The sequence below is a fragment of the Manacus vitellinus genome, unplaced genomic scaffold (genome assembly GCF_001715985.3).
Source record: "Manacus vitellinus isolate BGI_N305 unplaced genomic scaffold, ASM171598v3 scaffold_0_pilon, whole genome shotgun sequence".
Lineage (NCBI taxonomy): Eukaryota > Metazoa > Chordata > Aves > Passeriformes > Pipridae > Manacus > Manacus vitellinus.
In genome coordinates, this window is record NW_021938789.1 from 38,386,397 (window position 1) to 38,407,078 (window position 20,682).

The 20,682-nt window shown below is 41.0% G+C and overlaps 1 protein-coding gene across 3 annotated transcripts in view; it reads right to left on the reverse strand.

Moving 5' to 3' along the window:
- Nucleotides 1–3,375: 3,375 nt before the first annotated feature.
- MND1 (meiotic nuclear divisions 1) overlaps nucleotides 3,376–20,682 on the reverse strand; it is a 55,067-nt gene continuing 37,760 nt past the window's right edge. Inside the window, exons 7-9 of one of the 3 annotated variants that reach the window (XM_029961533.1) lie at nucleotides 19,972–20,016; nucleotides 18,235–18,303; nucleotides 16,322–16,367 (exon numbers count right to left, since the gene is read on the reverse strand). In XM_029961533.1, the coding sequence (XP_029817393.1) occupies nucleotides 16,348–16,367; nucleotides 18,235–18,303; nucleotides 19,972–20,016 (134 nt within the window). In that variant the 3' untranslated portion in view covers nucleotides 16,322–16,347. Of the gene's footprint in view, nucleotides 3,571–4,031; nucleotides 4,130–16,321; nucleotides 16,368–18,051; nucleotides 18,304–19,971; nucleotides 20,017–20,682 lie in introns of those variants that run through there. The other 2 variants (XM_018081474.2, XM_008933159.3) reach the window with 2 other exon arrangements.

Genomic DNA, 20,682 nt, shown 5'->3' on the forward strand with positions numbered 1-20,682 from the left:
GAGTGTTACCTTCGCTTTGCCATCCCCAGCTGGGAAATCAGCAGTGACAAGCCCAGTTGGTATGAGCTGGAATGTGCCCATCCTGGCATCTGCATCAGGCTCCAGTGGAGCTCAGGGCCTCTCCTCACCCTCCTCAGTGGCCTCCCTCCCTTGCCAGGTTCTGCTTTATCAGCCCCATGGCTGTACATACCCACACCCACCCCACACACCCGGGCCAGCCTTATCAGCAAGTGCAGCTTGCTACAAATCCCAAAAAGAGATGGAGAGGGGATTAACGCCCTCACTTGGGTCATCTCCTTGCCCAGCTAGCTCATTCTTCACCAAAGGGGCAGCCTTTCCTCAAACACCCACCGCCAGGTGACCAGACAGATCACCAGGGGCTCAGTCCCACCCCAGCCTCTGCCATAGGACTATGTGTTCCCCAAAGAGCAGCTCATGGGGGAAAAAAAGGGGAGGGGAAAGAAAAAAATTAGCGAGAGAGGACCTGGCAGGGTACAGCCGTAAACGTCTGTGCTCAGTTCCCTGTGTGACGACTGAAGATAAGCAGCCCTCCCTTTTCTCCCTGGAGTTTGCCCCGCTGCCTTGCTTAGCCAGACAGTGTTCTGGGAGCAGGGACTCTCCTTCCATCTCAATGTTTGTGTAACTCCTGGTGGAGCAGGGCTGCAATCTCTGTTGGGGCCCCTCTGCATCATTAGAATAATAAAACATTTCGGGAACAAGAGTTTCTCTCATCCTCCTGGTGACAATTACCGTCATGCACTCCCCCACTGCATCCCCCCATTCCTAGCAAAGATTTTTAGCAAAGATGGTGAGTGCAGCTCGAGCTGGGCTGAGCCTAATTCGGCCTGATAAGAGTGTCTGGGACAAAGCCTGCCCTGGCAGCGTAATTAAAGAAGTACAAATTGTTTCTAAAACCACACACTGGCAGAATTTTTACAATTAATGACCAGTTGTCACTGTTGGGGCTTGTCAGGGAGGAATCGCTCTCGTCTTAACGCGCCCAATCTGGGTCAGCAGCCCATCCATCGCCTCTCTGAGGACGGGAAAGCGAACAGGCAGCGGCACTGCCCCAATAAGCTGTTAACGACACCGTACTCATTACCGCGGATAACAAACATCAAGCTCTTGTTTCCAAGCAGAATTTTTGCCAGCTCTCTTTGACTTTCTAGGCTGTGATTTAACACAGACAGAAAAATAGGGTACTTACCTGGCCTACTTTTTTCCTTTGCTGCCTTCTCATGCATTTTTCATTGAAAAAATCTGCATGGTAAAACAAGCATCTTTGCTTGTTTTATGATCACACAGAAGACCTGATGAATGTAGGACAATATTAAGTTATTATAATGATGCAGTTTATGAAAGATTGACAAGAAAAATAATATGGTTAGGCAATCTATTTTAAAAAAGCCACTTGCTCTGGAATCTCAAGTATACATATATATATATCCCAAACTCCTCTGTGTACTGAAGAAAGGATAGTAAACATTTTTATTTTAAAAAGCAATGTTACCATTGTGGTATCAATCAAATGCTAGGTAATTAAAAAAATATGCTGACATGCTCTGTCCTTTCCTTGCCCTGCTCTGCCTACATTTTTTAGCACATACAGTGCATCCACTTGAAAGCGTGGTGGATCCTTGCACACAGCGGGATTTTGCAGTCTCCTGCGGGACCCACCATGTTACAATAGCGTTCAAAGCTTTATAAGCTTCATTTAGTTTCAGCAAGCCTGTTGGAGCATTGTCTGTGCTTAAAGAGGCATTTAAAACTAAAGCGAAGCTTTGAAAGCTTCAGAGACAATGATGCTGGACTCCCTAAACCCATGAGTTCACTGCACGGTTTGAAGTGATGGCATCATGTAGAAAACATGACACGCTGCTCTGAGAGCCTGGCAGCACCTAGGCATGAAAAAGTAGGGGAGCAGAAAATCTGGGGCACACATGGAGTTTCTATCGCTGAAGGTCATGCCTGGACCAAGGGGAAGAAAAGCATCCTTAATTTTTTCCTGCCTTTGAGATTTTTACCCATGCATACTTATTCTCTCATTCTGGAATGATTTCTAAGCCATTGCTATGTGTGTTCCTAAGCTGTTGTGAATAAAAGAAAACAACGGTAGGAACGTGCACAATAAAAACAAGGGGTGACGCAGCAGCCATGCCTCCAGGAGAGGTCCAGCTTCTGCGACTCTCCCATCCTGCGGCACCGCGCTGGTGTAAGTGGTTTGCACATCCCTGGACTGAGCAAAAGGCAACATTTAATGCAGAACTACACTACCTACGAGCTAAGGGAAAGAGTAGCAAAACAGGCATCAGTAAAACTGTGCTTTCCCGACAGGTACTAATTTTTCAATGTACAACCCCACCTGTCACTGTTTCTAGGCAAGGGCATGTAATTTGTAGAACTACAGTGCTAAACTGCATCAGTAAGATCTCAATGCAAGAGGAAAACATTCCCTTGACTCCCAAAAATAAGCGTCGACTCTACCCATGTCACCTCACTCGGGCAGTGAAGGGTCTGATGCATCCTCCAGCTGCAGTGGCACAAATTCCTTCTCCTGCCTCATAGGGCTTCCCCGGCAAAACCCCTGGTGCTCAGCCACTGGCAGCAACTTCTGCACCACCATGGAGAATGACAAGGAGAGGGAGACCCACACAAAAATAGGAATGATCCATGTAAAACAGGACCCTATGGATCAAATCAGGTACAGGATGCCCACAAGTAGACTGACAGGACAGTCTGTAGCAAACAGGTGTAATAGATACCAGCTTTGTAAAAAGCCATGGTGCCTGAACGGGTTTAGAAATAAAACAGTGAAATAGGATTTCACAGCATGACAAATGCTGTCCAGTAGAAGCTGGGCACACCTTGGCAGCACTTGGAGGGTCATGTCATGTCTCACAGGCTGCACCTCATTCATAAGACCACAGTATTTCATCGGGGCGCAGCTGCTGGCAAAGCTCAATGGACTGGAAAAGGAGATGGCATGAGCCATGGCAGAGTTACCATGTGGCTTGATTTTCAACTTCAATAGCTATGGAAGGTTTTAATGGGGGTAAAATGTAGTCTTATTTAACCTCACTCCTCAGTCTGGTGGAGCCCTTTTTCACTGCAACTGAAAATAATGAAAATAAACTAGTTGGAGTCAGGTAGGAAATTTTAGCCCAAAGAGTTAAAGCCTGGTCAAACTAGAAAGCAACCAGAATCAGTTTAGTACCACAATATGTCAGAAGAAAGCTTGGCTGTCAAGGATGCAGTAGTTCCACATGTGTGCAGTCGTTCTTGAGGGAGGAAGATGCTCTGATAACATTGAAAAACACAGCATGGAAGTAAAACACATTTCAAAATACACCCAAATTGGAAACACTACTGACTAAAACACAGTAAAATATTGTTGTAGCTCTTTTTTTTAAGTCCTGCAGTGTTACTATAACAAAAAATAAACATGCTGATAACATATTAGAGAACAGCAATGCCAAACTCCTGGAGAAGCAAATGGCAAATTTGCCCAAACCGTGATTCCAAGCTGGCTGCGCAGCCCAGATCCGATGTTAATGGGTCACAGATGTTCTCCTGCAACAAAAAGAAGTTGAATGTGTTTATTTCTTTCATGGTACAGGCCAGAGGGCAGTTAGGGGAGCAATTGGAAAGTTGCAGTTACTTGATCAAATAACCCGTTCGAAAAAAAGATGTTGCTGTGCAAAATTATCCTTCCCCCCTCCCTGCCACCTCCCTGCCAGTTTTGACAGCATCTAAGAGTTTCACTTCCATCTGAAACTAAGGGGAAAATTTAGGTAACCTAGAAAAACAACGTAATGTGCATAGTTTGTGAAGTACCAGGGATTTTTCATGCCACAGCCTTAAGGCCACCTCTTGTTTTACACCCTCAAAGAACCCAGGGGGCTGGCCACTGCCCACCTCGGTGCCAGGGCATCAAGATGCACAGGCAGGTCAGGCTCTCCAGCTGGAGCCAGGCTCCCTGGAGCTGCCAAGAGGAGGCATCACCTCTGGGCACAACCGTACTACTCACTCACCTCTTAGCAGACAACTCAGGTGGCTGCAGCCATCAGTTTCTCACCGAATGCCCTTCCCCAGCACCTCGCTCTTCCAGCAAATAAGTGAGAGGGTAATCCTTTAGGGAAAAGCCACAGTATTACAAGGAAGAAAATAAATCCCTTCCTGAGGACAAGGAATGCTATTACAAAGCTGCCTTGACTACCCCAAAGCATTGGCATTTGATAGTACTCAGGGCTGGTTTTAATGGGGGAGGAGGAGGGGCACTGCCTTGCACCCAGGCTGCATGGGGAGCAGTGGTGTGGGTGACAGGATAAGTTAGAGTAGTACAATTCATCTGACATGGAGACAGGAAGGGTGATGGTTCCCAAGTTCAACTCACAGCATCAACAACAGTCCTTTCTGGATACCTATACCACATAGAGCAGAAAAATCCTAGGCAAGAGTTGAGTATGTCATGGCAGTTCTGCAGATACAGGGTACTCTCCAGGGCCACAGCTCCATCACCACTGAAGTAAAACATTGTGTGTAAATATGGGATGCTTCTTCCAGGGGTGACAGGTATGGGTGCCCAGTTACAAACAAGCATTCCTCAAAGGACACAAAAACATATGGGAACTGCCCACTCCACTGACCTGAAAGTGAGTGGTACCCACAGACAGCTCAGCTAAGGAAGGGTGGGGAAGTAACGCCTTGCCCTGGGACAGAAGCCACTTCACTGCCCTCATCTGAAACGGTCTGATTGCTGAAGGAGTCTCTGCAGAAGCCCTTGCCATGTGGCAGATCCCAGAGCACTGTGTGGAGCAGGGAGGCCCAGGCTGCCCTGGGAAGAGCCCAAAGAGCAATTTTTTTCTTTTCCTCCTATAGTCAGGGATCAGCCTTGATATTTACGACTTTCTAATCCACTTTCAAATGCTGCCTAGAAAAGCATTGCAGAAAAATCAGGTGATTTGGACATCTTGAAGACTTACTTCCCAGAAAGCAATTTTAGGCTTGTTCATTTCTTTTCACAGAACATCTGCAATTCCCTCTAACTGTAATTGCCATCATTGTCTTTTGAAAATGACAGACACTGTACAGCCTCCTTCCAAATAATTGCAGATACTTTCAGTTCCTTAGGGGAGCATATTTTTGATGCACGAGTCTTCACCTCACAGCACCTTTGCCCTTTCCCCAGGGATGTGCATGCGTTCAGCTGCTGTACTGACATCCCAGGGGCTGTGGCCCTTTGCTCACCAGCTATTCCCAGTGGCATGGCACTCACAGCTGGACAGGAAGCGGTACAGCTCCAGCACAGCCTGGATGAGAAGCTGTGCACATCGTCAGCCACAGGAGCCGGATGCCTAATTCTCCGCATGCTGTGCGAAAAATGTACTCTGCCAGGTGCCTGAAGGCTATGCAGGTTGCTTTTCCAAACCTATTGTATATGCTGAGTGGCACTCAAATGAAATGCAACTGTGGAGCTGTTCTAAAGGGCTTGATAAAATATCAGGCGGGGGGACCTCTGAAAACAACACATCTGCTCTAGGAAATACATTTTGGTTATTGTAATGAATTGCATTTTTACATCCAAAATCTGTTTAGTTTCCAGGAAGAAATCAGAAGATGGCTAACATGAAATACTTCTGTGGATTCTGCCAAAACAGCTATCTCGTGGGTGGATAAATGCAGAAGGATCTGGAATTTCTTTAGGATACTGGAAACAGCCCTACTAATAGGTTGAAAATAATAAGTTGTGTTTCCATGTAAAACTGTTAGCCTTTTAACATTCAACACTCCAGCTTTGCTCTTGACTTTCTGAAGCTGAGATTATTCCTTACGCTGCTGACTACACACTTGCACTTACATGTTTTCTTATTTTTTGGCTCAGTGGAGCAAGCAGTCAGCTTTTCCCTCATTCCTGAGGGATATCAGGTTACAACGAATGTTGTTCTGCTATTATATACTTACCCAGTGGCGTATTAAAAATGCATATTTTCCATTTGATTTTTCTCCTTGCCAGAGTTGTGTTTAAGGCCACTTTTTTTTCTCCCACTTGCTAGGTACTGTTAACAAGCTATGAGCTTATTCCCAGATGTAAAAAGGCAGGCAACAATACATGCCCTGTTTAACCCCAGCTGGGGATATAGTCCCTGCACCAGTTCATTTAAACTAAGGAAATTCACAGTGCATCCCTGCAGCTAAACTATTTTTAAGCGTATTAATTTTTTGAGGAGTAGGAGAGAGACAGGCATATGGAGGCTGCCTGGTGATGCCACAGTGTCCTGCAGCTGTGTGCACTCCTGCCCTGCCAAGGCACAGCACACGCTCCCCTTGCAAGTCCCAGAGGGTCTCAAGTTCCTGCTAGTGGATGCTGTGTCTCCACTCTGCCCTGCCCTTGGGCACGTAGGATTCAGCTGGCGTGTGTGAGGCCATGGATGAGTACCACTGCTGAAGCTCTGGGGGATGTTGAGGGTCCTGTCACTCTCAGTTTTCTTCCAACTTGGATATCTATTCAGTTATTAAAATTAAGTAGCAAATTCAAAATAAAACCAGCCAGAAATGCAGTGCAAGCTTATTAGAGCTGTGTCTGGAGGTCTCTGGAGCCACCTGTCTTTTCCTTGCTCACCACTGACATTGCTCAGTTTAGCAGCTTCATCTCAGCCCCATAAAAAAAAAAAACAGGATAGAATCCCACTGAATAGGCTCGATTCCCCACCAGCATTATCCAGCATTGCTCCAGCAGCCTGCCTGCAGCACCATGCAGCTGCCCAAAGCCCCGTATCTGACATAAGGAGAAGCCCAAATGCCACAAGGCCAACATCTGCTCATGTTTTGTCTCTGGGTGCTTCACACTATGGAGAGGTTGTTCATCAATCACACGGTCTCAGGTCAAGGTACTGCAAACCCATTTTCAAGCGGATGGGGGTAAACCCCGGTACCTTGTTCTCAGTCTCCAAACTCTTCAGGTCCAGGAGCACATACGTGTGCACTCATCAGTACAATAAAAAAAAAACAACCCAAACCTACCAACTTTTTTTTCTTGTTTACAATTAGGTTAAAGACTTTGAATCATTAAGTATAACTGATGCTAATAATATTCTTTTACAGATATGCTAGAATGTTAGTATAGGAATCTCGAGAGGCAATTTAATCACTACCATGATTCCCCGAAACACCAAGAACAGGGATGTAACTGTTTTTCCTACAGCAAAAAAGGGTGAAAGGTTCAGCCTGAAAATACATTTGTGGTCCGGTAATTGCCATGTGTAAAGAGAATGAACTAGAGGACTACACAGACAGACAGGGACAGTAAATCATACAGATGTAAACCCATGTTACCACTCAAGCTAAAAATACTGCTTAAAGGAATTATATTGTCTATTTGCTCTTAATTGAGCATATAAAGAAGCAAATCACTACTCAATGCAGATTTCTGAATTGGAGCCTTACTACTTGGATTTGTCTGTGGCTGTACTATTATGGATGATCAAAACCAATTAAATGTATTCATTGAGTAATCACCTCACCAAAAGAAAATAAAAAAAAAAAAAGAAAAAACTGCTAAGTCAAAAAAGTCATAGAAGAAAATGTTCTGAAATTTTTTATACGTTTATATCCTAGTATGATGTGCAATAGCAAGGAGAACAGGCTGATATTTCTATGTCTCATTCTAAAAGGTCAATTTTTTGTGCAAGTAACCAGAAAAACATGAAGTAACATGAAAAAAACAGAATCATACAGCCCCCATGACTCAGAGTTCTAGGAACCAGAGGTAAGAGTTTGCATGGACATACTCTAACTCAACCTACAAAAGGATACATCTAGGTTTTATGCCAACTCATCAGTCTTCAGCAGGAGAGCTAGACTATCTTTCTTTGCTTTATCCAAATCTAAGCATTCAATTCCATCCATTTGGGAAAAATTCAGAAGATTTTCTTTATTATATTTAGCATGATGAGCATGTGAAAACAGAAGATGCTTCATTCAACTTTCTCAAGGAAAAGAATGCAAACTCACCTCTAACTCTCCTGGGAAACCCTCACATTCCAATCAAGAAAACAAGGGAAGAAAGCATAATGGACTAAACTTGAAACTTGATTTGTTTAATTTTCTGTTTTAAATTGTTGAAAATTATGCAGTCGCTCTTCAAAAGCATTAAATGCGGATGAGACCAATTCTCAAACTGAAAAAAGGACATGAGACTTCTGCCAATTCCAAAAACAGTTATTCAGAGAAAAAATAATCTGCTTTAAAGCTGGTCTCTGTTGAGACCTCAAGGTATTTTGGGCTCTGAAAACAGTAGTATGCAAAATGATATTCATCTACTTTGAGTATTCCTGCTGTATCCAGAACCAGGCTCAATTGCTCCTACAGTAAAGGATGATTTACAATTCTGCTGTCTTTAACAGCAGAAAGCTTAAGTGAAAAAAACCTCACAAAATCTCCCTTATTTACTTTAATTCATCCAATAACCACAGGGAAGAGACCTGAGACTAACTCAGATTCTTAGGCTCCCAGTGATTTCAGAAGGACTTGGACTCCTGAAAAACTCTGAAGAGACACAGATGCCCCAATGCCTCGCACGGCATTTAGCACAGCTGTACTCTAAACCCCTAGGGATGTCCAGGCAGATGTTGAAAAATGCTCAATAACCTGCTTGGGGCTCAGAAGCAAAAGACACTGTATTGTGCTTAAAGCATGCCAGGAAAACTTCTGTTGAGAAACTGCACTGTGGAGTAAGATCTTTCCCTTACTGTGCAGGTAAAACGGAGGTATAAGTAAAATGTAATTAATTTCCAGAAAAAAAATTAGCAATACTTTTTATGATGCTCATGGAAAGATATGCTCAGGCTGGTCCCTTCCAGAGGCTAGGCTGAAATGCAACTGTGCTTCAAGTGGCATTTGACTGAAGCACATTTCTCCACAAAAGCTCTTCAGTCTTGAAGCCGCCTGATGCTGCAGAGCGAGCTCCTTTTTTTCCACAGCAGGCTAAAGCTGCATCTCGCGTCTCACTTTGACAGGCGACAGCTGTTTCTGCAGCAAGACATTACAAAATATGTAGAGTTCGAGGCTTGCTCGCAGAGCCTCTGCATGACTAATCTCTGAGCAATCACAAGTTTTCCTCGAGAGAAGCTCCATACTGTACTACAGATTACTGGGCTCTGCTTTGGCATCAAGTGCTCTGGCTGAAACGCATCCTGGGGCCCAGCTGTAAAATGAAATGAGCAGTGAGGGAAAGGCCAGAAGCATGATAGCCAGCAGCATCTTGCATTGCACTGCCTCCCAGACCCGCTGCAAAGAGCACTCCAGCAAAGTTATTCTGTTTTGATAAAAATCAGGTGCAATTCAAGAAGTTTTAGCCAAAAGATAAGATGGAAGCCACACGCCAAGGAATTCTGGAGCATGAATCTCACAGATTTTTATCCCTGAAGTGAAAAGTAGTGATTTAGACTCAAAAGGCAGAAAGGAGGGGGAGAAGGAAATTGTGGGCGTGAAACCCTGGTCACACTTGGTGGAGATGAATGAAGATAAGAATCCTGATTCCCTAGAGTTGAGCAGGGTTCAAGCAAAAAGGGAATTTTACTAGGTTGAGCAGAGGGATTCCTAAAAAGGAAATAATTTTCCTCCTTCTCATCAAAAAAAGATTGTTCCAGTGACAGTTACCATGGAAACCGATTTTGAGAATAACAAGAAAGCATCTATGGTACAGAGCTTATTTTAAAGGACAGTGAACCATCAGCATCCCATTCCCCTAACTGGACTGATAACCTGACCAGATGACCCAAAGAACAAAAATAACACATTTTAAAGCGGCATGCAATGGTGATGCTAAATGGAGCAGTCACAGCTTCCTACTGCTGTGCTTTTATGACCTTCAAAGCTATGGACATGGGACTCAAAAGCTTCTCCCAGGACACAGCTTTAGCCAGGCTGACTGGCACCGCATCTCTCAGCATGCAAAAGCCAGAGACAGGTGAGCACCTCTGCTTCAGTTAGTTCATTCAAGCTGTCATTTTCTTTTGTGTCATTCAGTTTTACTACGAAGGAGTTGGTTTTTCCCCTGGCAGTCTGAAAATTCACAGCTGTCAAATGCAAAGGAACACGTGACTGGCCAAAGTGAGGAGGGCAGCCCTCCTGGTCATTATAGTGCCTTTGCACTCAGGTTATTTTGCTTCTTCCTGTGGTTGCCACACAGACAAGGGAAACAGAAATGCCTGCTACCCCAAGGCAGCAGAGGTAGGAGGGACCTCTAGGATGTCTCTCAACACATAATGTTAAAACGTTCAGAGTAGAAGTCATGAGGTTTTTTCCTTCCACTCGTCTTCAGTCTTTGCTCTGTTTTGCATCTACTTTCTAATTTTATTGCTTCTCCTTGAACTATGAAGGCTGAGGGATAGGAGGCTGCACACAGACTTCAAAAGAGAAATACACAGACATGGGCTCTAAAGTAAAGGGAATAATATTCTACTAGCACTGCCACAAATATTTTTCACACAAGGCTATCAAGACCTTTTCAGCTTTCCAGATACGAGGCCGTTCTCTGCACAGCAGTAACGGAGGAGCAGTATCTCTGCTCACAGCCACCCACAGCACTGGAAGAAGAACCTCGCAGCCCAAACTCCTGGGGCCAGTCTCTAACGGCTCAAACCCAAGATAAGATGGCACCTGTCAGGTGGAGCAAAGACAAGTGGCAAACCCTGGGCTTTTGCAGGATGTGAGCACAGAAGTGGATGAGAAAATATATTAACTTAATCAGATTTGGATACTTTTTGAAGCACTCAGAAATCAAGCAAGTTGTAAGGACTTCACTGCAGGAATATTTCTTTTTCAAGGAGACTGATTCTGCTCAGAAGGTTCTTTCTCTGCTGGCTTCTTGGGAAAATTTCTCTAATTTTAGTAAAAGCTAAGGCCCTGTGACCCTTCATCATAGCTGTCATTCATACCAGAGGTGACAGAACTGTGCAATTAGCATTGGTGTGGTGAACAAAACTAAAGCTCCTGAAATATGAACCCTGAAAAACCTCATATATCAAGTAGATAGCTTGACATCAAATGGTTTCTTTCAGTAACTCCATAGTACACCTGCAAGCCTAGTCCTCTGAATTTTAATTGTAAATTATTGTTTACACTACTGCATACTAATTTATGATGCAAAATCACTTGCATCAGAGTACAACTACTCACCACTCACTTGCAAAGATAAGCATTTGTCAGGGTAAATCTGTCAAAAATAAAGTTGTCTGGAAGAGCAGAGAGGGAAACTGCTATCAAAAGTGGATCTAAGCATAGGTCTTGCTTGCGCTTTTTAAGCAGTGAACTGTCCTCCCTCTGGCCTTAATTCAGGATGGAGACATACTAAGCAATAATAGTAACAATAAAAAGGTAAAAAACTTTACAAAAACCTGTCACTATTGTTTTCTATCTGGTTCCTACCAAAAGCTGAATGATGCAGCTGGTGGGTTTGTATAGGAAATATTTGCACAGCAACTCAGGAATTAATGCTTTTCATTTACGGTTTTCTAATTTGGGAAGTTGGTTCAAACCAGAGGTTAGACAATGCCCACTCTGTTGGCTCAAGACTGACAAGGCAAAAGTCTAAAATGAACCAAAAATTTGAAATTAAATTCCCTTTTTTTCCATTTCCCCAAGTTGTTATCAAGTTATCAGTCAAATCTGCCTATCAGTAAAGGCCCTCTAATAGAAAATTCTCTCCGTTTTGGTTACTAGGATAAGCATTGAAGAAAGGGTAAGAATGAAAATATGCAATCCCAAAATGCAGATTTCAGATTATGCCTACTTGAAAGAGTGAAGATGTATGTCCTACTCCTACTAGGTTTGTACAATCTTCTAATGATTTAGATAGTTAATGACAAGGAAAGGCTCCTGCACTTTTTTTTTGGTGGTGGAATTGTTAAAGAAGAAGACAGCTTCAAGAAGAAGATAGATGTGATATCCAATTTTGAACATAACATTTTAATTTGAAATTTTGATTTTGAATTATTTTAACTATTTTCACTTTTACCACCTCCAATCTAAGGTCAGAACAGCAAACCAGCACTTTTTGAACAGCTTAACTTGAAAAGACCATTAAAAGTTGATGGATTCCATCTTGAAGCTGCTTTGTTCAATGTAGCTGTTTGAAAAAAATCTACTCATTCACTGAATCTTTGATGGTATTTGTACCAAAAATGGGACATATCATCCAGGCTTCTTGCCTTTCACCAGATGATACAGACTGGTGTTTTGGAGTATAACTTTCTTGAGTGTTATTTCTTACATATCCTTTTTGAACAGGTACAATATTAATGACCATGGAATAACAAACAGGTCTGCTGCAGAGCCTTGATTTTTGGTTTGATGTTTTGTTGGTTTTTTTTTTTGACTGATCTCAGAAATAGACTTACTTTGAAAAACATAGTGAAGAGCATATTGCCTAGAATATATTTCAGGAGAAAAAAAAGCCCACAGAGGAATATAGTTTATTATGATGATTAATTGATGTCCATGCAAAAATTAATCAAAAAGCATTTCTGCCAGCATAACATGGAAAAAAAATCTGATTCAATATATACTTAATTTTTTTTCTGAGAAAGTGAAAACAAAGTATGAAAATTTCACTTTTATCTTCTTTCAAAAATCCTCCAGAATGCTAGGACCAGCAAGAGGCATTATTTTGCATGGTTAGTAATGGTAATGTAAGAAAACATGATGTAATTGACTTTTTTGCTCTCCTTTTTTTCCTAAGCAGAAAGGGGAAGAAAGAAAACATTAATATTTTTCCCACTGTAGACTGCGAAAATGAGGGAAAAAATTATGTTTTTGCACCTCAACATAAAAATCTCATCTCCAGAATGCCATTGAGGTGCAGCCTTGAAGGAAGGTGACATGATCAAAGGTGTCCAGGGAAAGAGGTGGATCCCTGTAAGGCACTGCTTCAGTATGCAGGTGGTAACTCAGGCCCTTCTCACTTCAAACACAACTTCTTCCTCCACTGGCTTTCTCTAGAAGCCACAATTTTAAACAACTTTTCCTTTTGAGGTTCAGCTGCAGCACAGCTGAGGTTCATCATCTTACCTGAAAAAAGGTGCCCCTTGGACTGCTTACAGGATTTACTTTAGCACTGGTTGCCAACAGATCAGTAAGTTTTTTTGAAAGAGAAGGATGGAGTGTATTTTAAAATGAAGTTTTGCATGTAGAAAGGCTCATTGTTTCTCAGAATAACTTGGGTTTTCATCAAAAACTGGAAACAGAAAATTACCCAGCAGGTTTTGCTTGAAAACTGTTCTTTATAAATACTTCAGCAGTTATTTTTTTTAATAAGGAAAATTTTTCTGATTAGGTTTGGTAGCAATTGAATGACCACATTATCCATAGCAGAAAAACTGTTCATTCATTTCTGGGGCATTATAAAGCTTCTCAAGTGACCCTGAAAAGTTCAGTGGTGGTGTTCACAGATGTTTTTGCCCTCTAGCCTTCCTGACGTGCAACCTTCTGCACATACAGTTTAAAAAGACAATTCTAACGTATAGATGCTCGCCTTCCTGTATGCCTGCGCACTGGAAGGTGAGTGTGCTGACAGGCATGTCAGCAAGAGGAGGAGTAAGACAGACAACCATCTGTACAGACTGTAGTGCGCTGCTTGTTCAGCCTACATAGTTTCTGTAAGCAGATCTGAAAGCAAAATGACAGTGGAGGGGTGGAAGATAAAATGCAAATAGGACAAGGAGAAAAAGAAGATGAAGAGAAAGGCTATCTGCTGTGAAGGCAGACCCCTTAGGCACAAGAATACTTAGGCACTGTTGTCTAGATGGCAGCTAACTGCAAATGGAAGAACCCAGTAACATGTGTGACACTGAGGATTAGTTGAGGACTTCGCTTGTTGAAGCCCCGTTCCTTCCCACTGAAATGATGCACATCGTTCCACCTCAGCTCCAGCAATGCTGCCTCACATGTACTCCATCACCAGCAGGCACCAAATGCTTCCTGGTCTTTTACAGTCATCTTTGACATCTTTCCTTCCTCTTCCTGCCCCCAGCATGCTCTGCCCCTTCTCGAGTCCCTAAACCAGCAGGTGGGAAAAGGAAAGCCTGTATTTATCAAGCAGCCAGCCAAGCAGAACAGATAAACTGTGACCTCGTACCACAGCCCCTCAAGAGAAAATCTGGATGAAATCGCTGGGTAATTTAAGAACACTGGGAAGGAAAAGGAGGAGATAAATGACAGAAAACATGACTGTACAAACCTCACCTCTGCAAGAAACAAGGTAAAGATAAGCACCAGTCACATCACCCAACTAGTGGATATATGCCTGGCTGACAGAAGGACTGTAAGTAGCTCTTGCATCAAAGTTCTTAATCACCATCACAAGCTGGGTTTCTTTTCCCCTTATTCTCCCAATAAGTTTCAGTTCCAGCTTTGCCATGTGATCACAACATCACTGTGACATTTGCGTCAGAGCCTGGATTCTCCCTTTTAAAACACCCCCAACAGTAATGACATTTCAGATGATGCATTAATGGAAGGCTTAGCACCCGATTTATGTCAAAACGTAAACCTTTGTGACTCTTAACATTTAACACTCTGCAAGCACCACAAAGGGAGTCCTAGAGTTCATGCTTGGTGTTGTATGGAGCATGCAGATGGCTAGTTAAAAGAAAAGCCAAGGAAGAATGGGCTGTTTCAGGGCAGACGTAGTCAGCAAAATTTCTTTAAACCAGTAATGTTTCCCAGCAGATCAAGTAGAAACAAATATTTTCTCTTGTGTCTAGGTTGCTCTACAGTGGCTAATCAGCATCAGTCCCAAAGAGCAGGCAACACTTCAGCCTGGTACTGTAGAGATAAACTCCTCAAGAGATTATTTTGAAAAGCTAGACCTGATACTGTTCCTGTCAGAGCTACAGACTCTGCTAAAAACAACAGCCTTTGATTTTCCCACATTGCACTAGTAGCTGCTTTAATTATAAAACTGAATTGTAGTAAGGGCCTGACCTCCTGACTTAGCTCTAACACTTGAAAATATTTACCTTACATGGGCAAAAAAACCTATAGGGCAGAAGAAAAAAAAAAGAAAAAAGAGGAAGACATATACATAAAATAGCTGTGGCATAACCACAAGAATAACAGTAGAAGCGAGCATTTAAACTCCATCGTTTTCATGTTAGATTCTTTAGAATCTACTTCAGGAAAACTCTGAAGAAACAAATTGGGACACAAGATCAGGTTGAGTGTTTTCATTTTTGCTATAGGCTAATAACCAAAAACATATCAGAAGAAGGAAAATAATTTTAACTGTTACTAACTTTTAACTCAGCAGAAAACAAAAGTCTCAGCTTCTCTTAAAAATTAAAGTGAACACACATCTCAAACCACACAATCCTACATGGTTTCATACAGTGGGATTTAGTAGTTTACTCCATATCTTTTTAAGAAGAAAATCTTCCAAAAGTGGGCAGATGCAGCAGTCTGAAAGTGTCTTGGAATATTCAAGACATACAAATTGCCTCTTTTTGTCTCAGAAAGGATCTGGCTTTGCTTTTCATGTGGAAATTCATCTACACTAAAAATGCAGAATCATGAGAAAGGTAGCACAAAATAAATCTACTCCACTAGAGGAACAAAGCATCAGTTTCTGACAATGCACCACCTTTTCCCTTCCTCTCTGTAGCTAAGAAATTTCGGTTCTGGCTGTTCCAAAACTGTGTCCTTACAGAAGCAGACATATTCTCTGCCGGGCTTGCTAACCAACACCAGCAGTAGGAGACAGGAGCAGAAAACAGAGTGCAACCGCATGTCTATATTCTATGGTGTACTTGTAAAACAAACCCAAAACTCTACAGAAAATTATATTATTAGAAATGCCTTGCACTTTAACTGCTTAATTTTTGTGTCCAAAGCAAAGGGACTGTGGCATTTTAAAGGTACTGCTCATGCTCACTGAATGTACTATCTCTAAGCAAATCTATCTCAACTACAGTTATTTAAATGATATTTATTATATTTAATGGTTTTATTACAGTCCCATGTGGGCTGACTGTAGTATCTCTAAGCAAATCTATCTCAAGTACAGTTATTTACATCATATTTAATGGTTTTATTATAGTCCACAATGCTTTTACCGTACAAACAGGAAGCCACAATATTGCAGCTGAACTTACATAGCTGGTCATCTTCATTTCCTTCTTGAATTTGGAAAGTAGCCAAAGCAGTGAAATCAGTAAGAAACCCTCATCCCTACAGGTACCAGAGGAAGTCTTGATGTACTAGCCACTACAAGCCACAAATTACCAGAGGAAATCTTGATGTACTAGCCACTACAGGCCACAAATTACCTGAGGCTCCTTGACAAGTAGAAGGTCAGCCACATGAAAGTGATTCTAAGAAGCAAAAAACATCAATAAGTTAATGTGCTCAATGTTCCTTCATACAAACAAGCTTTTTGAGTCATCATCATCTCCAGTGTATGGCAGTTATGTGCCCTCAAACACAGATGTGTCAAAGAGCTTCTGACACCTGTTAGGCGGTACAGAATAGTTACAGAAAAGCCCAGGTGTTTAGCCAAACAAACAAAAAAAATCACCAGAGATATACTACCAAAAAACCAAAAAAAACCTCCCTCGTTCTTTGCTGTTTCCCAGCACAAAATCCAGGAGCAAGAACAGCCACCCAAGCTGCACGTGCACTGATACTTTGGTTTGGCACCGCCACGTAGCTTTGCTGCACAGCACCCCCTCCACGGGGCAGACGCCAGGCCTGGCAAGGAGCACTGCACCCAGCTCAGCACCACCGCCTTGCGTGACGCCTTTATCAGTCAGCAGGTGTATTAAGTGCCTAACACCCTGTATGTTAAATACTGGACTTATTAGGAATAAAATCTTTCCAAACACATAAAAGGAAACATCTCCTTTGCAATTTTAAGCACAGTGACATTTTACTATGTGCCAGGCATCACATACATTTTCCTTAGGCAACAGGTAACTTGCTACGCTATGTCTTTGAGAGGAAAATCTTCCACTTGCTATCTTCCCAATAACTTTGCTGTCTTCATAGACACGAGATGACAATTGCCAAGGGCATAGCTGAAATCCTTGGATTTTAACATGCGCTGAGCTGAGCTGATAGGAAACTTTTTAATTGGAAAGGTCACAGGAGACAGATTTCTGGGCGTATCTCCAGCTAAATGTCACCTTTTCAGCAATGCTCTCATCAGAGGTTACATAAAAGGCAGACAGACACTTTTCAGTGATACACACATCTACTTTGCAGCAGACCTGCCTGCCTCCTAAGGGTAAAGCTTATATCCTCCAGGGATGTACAGCAGAAATGCTGTCTTACAATCCACAGCTGTGGAAGGTAAAGACCAGTCTGTAGTTTCCACCTGTCTTTCTATAGCCACGTACTGACCAGAACTAGAAACCAGAAGTTGTGAAATTTCACCAAACAAAAATAAGACGCTCTGAAATCTGTTATTATTTTGGTTAGCTGCTTTTTTAGCCTGAAATTGAAAAATGTGCATAAACCCAAAGGTGCTTGATTTTGAACAGCAAATTGAATTCAGTCTCTCACATCGCAAATAAGCATCCTAAATCTCGCTGCACTGGTCTGAATAGATGGGTACTCTTCAGTCTCCCTTCTATGCAGTTATACTCTTGATTAGAGCTTTCTCAGTGTCGAATCCAATATATTTGCTGGAACAGATTCAGCTCTGATGATGCCCAACAACCAAAATTTTGTCACTAAACATACAAGTAGCTCTAGCAACACAATAAAAAACAACCTGAAATCAAAGCTCAGCCTTTCTGCTCACACCTTTACTGCCTCGTTGTTTTCATTAACTGATTATGTCTCTTTTCTATTTCACTGGTGAGATGAGGGAAAAATTCATTCTATTCCATATTGTCTCCTGCTGTTCTTTCTCCAAAGCCTTCAACATATTTAAACATAAATCCCTGGAGGTTCTAGCTTAAGCAAAGGAAGAGTTGAATCAGGATTCTATAATAATTATTCCCTATAACCTCTGTCCATTCTAAGACTGTAGAGTGCAAGACAAAAAATGCAACAAATATTTTTAGAATTTTATTAACTTTAACAAAACCAGCAAATTAAAGGATGGTCAGTTTTTTGGAGAGGACTTAGATACACATTTAAATGCAAACTGCAAATATATAACAAATTATGTACAACGGTGTCAGTCATCAAGAGAACACTAATCAATGTAATCCAAATCTTCCGGGATTCCAAAACCTTTATCAATTCTGCTCTCTTCAAATCCAAATTTACGTTTGGCCCAGGACTTTATTGAAAAGATGTTATCTGTGAACAGAATGAAAACCATTCAGCTTTGAATATTTAGGAAAGCATGAATTATAGTCTTGGCTACAACAAAATCCTTCCATTTAAAATATCTCTTGTGTGTCTGAAAAAGGTACATAGTGGGAAACATCATTACTAAGTAGATTTAGAACAGAAAACAGAAGGCTTTTGTTAATAACATAATTTTACTCAGTTCTAAGTAAAATATTTCCTCTTTTTTGGATGTTTTCTTTATCTTTCCTTGCTCCTCTTTTATAAGGAGACTGAAAAGCATGATTACAGTGTAAGCCTGTTATAGTGATGAGGTAAGTGTGAATATGCATAGTATTTTATAGGTCCTTCTTCAACTAGACACCTACTGACTGTCTACAACTGCAAAAATTAGATTTAAATTAGCTATAAAATCCTTTCTAGTCCCATGTGTTTGTTCAGACACTGTACATTTTTGAAAGTTAAATAAAAGACATTCAAGAAGCTTTATTTTAATCAGCACTTCTCTTTTAGCTTTAACATATACATTTTCTTCAATTTAACATAATTTTTCACTGCAGTATTGACTGAAACTCATTACATCATTTCTAAAACCCATTATGTCATTTCTAACACCCATAAATTGCAGCATTCCTTAAAAGAGTAAGTGTTCTCTGTCTGCGCACCTTAGAAATATTTTCTTCAACCATCACACCTTTGGTTTTAAAACTGTCTCTTCAAAAGAAAAATATGCTACAACATATAACCTAATTGTCTAATTAAAGCAAAGTACTTTCTACAGGCTGAGGCATAACTCCTTTACCTCACTCAAGGCCTTGAGAACAACAGCCTGTCATCAACAGCAGAAAGCCCTGACAACAGAATTCCCAGAAGTTATTTTCAAATCCATAATTTTATTTGCCCATATGCAGTAAACAACCCAGTGCAAATGAAGATATAAAATAATAGTCGAAAGAATAAGAAAATTATATCCTGCTGCATTTTCGTAACCAATGATAGTGAACAGTCCATCAGTAGGTCAATTCTAGACAAAAAATTACAAACAACATTCTAAATAATTTTAAAAAAATAAGGACATACAAATTGCTTGCTCTGCAAAATGGAAATGCAATATAGCAAACAACAGAAAATTGAGTTAAACTTCCACATGAATGTTATCACAATAATCTTCCTCAAAACTGTGCAGCATTTTTCTTGCATGTCAAAAGCTGATGAATTAGTTTGAGAAATGTCTAGTTTATATCAGCATCCATCACATGGTAGCAGCAATAAGGTTCCACAAAGCATTCTTTAGAAATTGATGAACATTCAGAATAGAATTAAGCTTTCTGAATACCTGGGCACCACCATTGCCAGTCTCTATTGTTTTTCTGATTGTAAGAGATTTGAACTCTAACAAGGAAATGAGTTGCAGGTTTTAACACAGTGTGCAGGACAGCACGAGAAGGACAAATCTATTATGTCATATGAAGTACATTCAGTAACTAAACTCAGAAGATGCAGTCTTTATTTTGAATCATAATAGTTTATAAGCAAAATAAATTTCTGTATGTTTTTTTAAGTGAGGACCATCTAACAAAAAAAATTAAAAAATTAATCAAATTTAAAATTCTTAACAATGAGTAGGTTTTTTACTGAAATTGCTCAAATGTGAAGTTATGTCACTGCAATACACACCAGTCCATCTATTGGCTGCCTCCTTGGCCACTTTGTTTGTTTGGCCTGAAACAGAGAAAAACACCAACAACAATAAAAGCATACATCACAGTAAAATCATCCCATAGTTTCAAGACGCAGAGATTAAATTTTTAGTGATGTCATTTTTAGGGAACCACACAATATAGGGAAGTTATTCCACTGCTTCCAAATACTTCTTTTGTTTTACACTTTCAAGGCTTCAGCAAGCACAAAGCTAAGTTAAAGAAAAAAACAGGATCAAGGAATATAAAAGATACCATATGAACAAATGTGAGTTTTAAAAGTGTATTTTAAAATAAAATAATCCTACTTTGGCTTCCCTGGGGGCTTAATTTTCTGCAGTAAGATTGGAACTAGATACATGGCCTGAAGATACTAGAGGCAATGGAGATGGAAAATATTTTGTAATTCTCTCTATACATAAGTAATCCATCACATGGGTATGCATGATTCCATATACATAAGGAAAATGACAAGGCATCAGTCTATCACATTAATCCAAAAGTTTATCATAGAGCTCTGGAAGGTCTCCCAGGCTTTACGAATCCCCTCAATGAAATGAAGACAAAATAATGTTTCTGGTTATTAAATTTGGCTTAGCAACCTTACCACCACTCCAGAACTAAATACATAATAGTAATTTACCATTACTACAAATAGCTTTTGTATAGCCTCCATGAAGCAAAACTA